Genomic DNA, 2647 nt, shown 5'->3' with positions numbered 1-2647 from the left:
CAGATACGAATTATTTTTATTTTACTACTGATAATCAGAAGCATATATTGTTACTTATTACAACGTTCACATAACTTCCAACTCATTCTGAGCGAATTTTATTAACTACTGTGAGTTTTATTATATTTTTGCTTGCGATTGAGAGCGAATTGTAATTTTTATAAATTTTAACTTTGTAATATTTTTACCGTTCTATTTTTGTGTATTTGACATTGATAATGATCCAACAGGGATCGAAACGTTTGTGTTATATTGTTTATTGCCGGCACATTAAAGTTTTATATTCTGACTAAATGACATATTTATACTGTTTTTTTAAATTTCTATTTCTAATGACTAACTCTTAGGCTCGTAGCCCTTTTTCTTTCAATTTTTTTAAAACTATACTACATTTAATTATTTTCCAAAATAAAGAGTCAATATTTATTCTAGAAAGTTGAAAGTATGTTGGTGAATTTTTAGAGATTTTTTTTGGTTTGAAGAGGTGAAAAAACGAAGAGATTTGAAGTGACCCTTGATGGTATGGATGAGGCACCAAATTGTAGATGGTATGGTAAGGGTTAATGTTAGTCAATATGACAAATATACTTGAAATTTTCGAGAAGACAATGACATCTCATGTTCAGTTCTGAGTTCATTGATTTCTTTTTCTAAAGCAACTGATATATCATCATCAATATCCTCTACAGATTTATCAGTTTCCTTTTTATGGAATGCGTTTGTTGATGTTTCAGATTCCTTAAAATGAAAAAATAAAAATATGTTCATAATAATTAACAACAAATACAAATGTTCCATATACTTTGCTCTACATAACCAAGTACCTTATGTATGACCGATTTCTCATCTGCAAACAAATTGAGCAATCTATAGGCCTCAGTAATGCAGCCTCTCTCGTGAAAGTTGCACGTGCATAGAAATCCTGTCATACCGGGTTCCAACACAAATTGTTTACGTTTCTTAGAATCCTTACGATTCCCGACGTATCTGTCATTTCTTTTTCGTATATTAGTTGCACTGTTCATTTGCATTTATTTTATATTTACTTTCTTCCTTTAATTTTTATCTTGAATCAGAATAAAAATATCACTTAGGTATTTATTATTATTTTCGTATCGTGAAAGAAAGTCTAATATAATGGCTGCGTTCGGAAATCATTCGGAAACGTCGCTCGCATGCCTCCGATGTACCGTTTCCGAACGCAAGAATATAAGGAATATAGACCAGTACACAGGGTTGCCAACTTTTTGAGAGATATTCCTAGGCCATGGTCCGATTCATGCTGACGACGCTCACGAGCATCGTTTGTCTTTGTTGAACATTTGACAAGCAACAAGGATGAAATGATTTTGAAGTGTGTGAGCGAGAATCGGACCGCAGCCCTACACGAACGCGTCTAAAATCCTACCAAAACCTACTATCGCCGAACAAATTGCGTGCATTCGTTTATGCAGCGGTTAGCGCAGTGAGTATCATTTAATCTTTGTTCAACACTCGGTGAATAACAAGGATAAAGTAATACTTCTGCGCTAACCGCTGCATAAACGAATGCCCGCATCGGGTACATTCGTTTATGCAGTGGATAGCGCATCCACTGCTTTGTCATCTGCTAGTTACATGACCTAAATTGACCGAACGGACCTCTGCATGAATGACTATCGCATTGGGTCGTATCTACCAATAAAAAATTTGGACGAAACTAAGCTGATGAATTTCTAATTTGTATAGTCGTCAACTTTAACAATTAATATTTCGGTTCGCAGAGCAGAGTAACACTTTTTTTTGCCAAATCTTTATTTTTAAGCGAAAATATATGGATTGAGTGTATTTTTATCAAAATTTGAGGTGGATGGGATCTTCTTAACATTTATCAACATGGAAATAGTGTTAAATATCATTGATTTTGTGATGGATCTCGTAGCCATTATAGTTCGTTCAGACTCTAACTTGTGGTCAGATAGTTCTGATGAAGAACTGCTATTACTACATGATACGGTATTATTTATTTCATTTCTTAGATTATTTAACATTTTAAATTGTTATATATATGTTAAAAAGTTGTGTATATATGTACATATAAAGTTAAAAAAAATTTATTTAAAAAATATATATTTTTTATTTTTTTTTGTTTGCAGGAACGTATAAAAGTACAGAAAGTTGACAATTATTATGATAAAATTTGTCACATGCATGATAAAACATTCCAATCTCATTTTCATCTTTCGAGAAGTTCTTTTGAAGTAAGTATATAAATCAGAAAGGTTGTACATATTTTACAAAGAATGCATGGATTTTTATTGAATATTGTTTGGTATTTTAAAAAACTCTAAGAAAAATAAATTTTGAATTTATGTAATATTTATAAATTTACCTTGTTTCAGATTGTAGGAAGAACAATTGGACTTTTACTTCAGCCTGCTGATAATGAAAGAGATCATCCTAATGTACCATTGGAGAAAAAAATATTGTCATCATTATGGTTATTGGGGAATCAAGATTCTTTTCGAGAAGTTAATAATCTATTCAATTTAATTAGTAATCTATTCAATTTAAGTCCAAGGGGTGATCCCGATTGATCACGGCTCGATTGGACACCACCAATCACAGCGACCGGTGCTTAGGAGCTTTGTAGTCTCAAGCGCTGGGA

At 32.3% G+C, this 2647-nt stretch overlaps 1 protein-coding gene across 1 annotated transcript in view; it reads right to left on the bottom strand.

The window, feature by feature from the left end:
- LOC108768194 (THUMP domain-containing protein 1 homolog) overlaps positions 1-1104 on the bottom strand; it is a 5199-nt gene extending 4095 nt beyond the window's left edge. Inside the window, exons 1-2 of the mRNA XM_018518548.1 lie at positions 825-1104; positions 589-738 (exon numbers count right to left, since the gene is read on the bottom strand). Of these exons, the coding sequence (XP_018374050.1) occupies positions 589-738; positions 825-1031 (357 nt within the window). The 5' untranslated portion in view covers positions 1032-1104. The remainder of the gene's footprint in view (positions 1-588; positions 739-824) is intronic.
- Positions 1105-2647: the final 1543 nt, after the last annotated feature.

The sequence above is a fragment of the Trachymyrmex cornetzi genome, unplaced genomic scaffold, assembly GCF_001594075.2.
Source record: "Trachymyrmex cornetzi isolate Tcor2-1 unplaced genomic scaffold, Tcor1.1 scaffold1212, whole genome shotgun sequence".
Taxonomy (NCBI): domain Eukaryota; kingdom Metazoa; phylum Arthropoda; class Insecta; order Hymenoptera; family Formicidae; genus Trachymyrmex; species Trachymyrmex cornetzi.
Note: the sequence above shows the minus strand (reverse complement) of the source record. Positions and strands in the feature narration are given on the sequence as shown.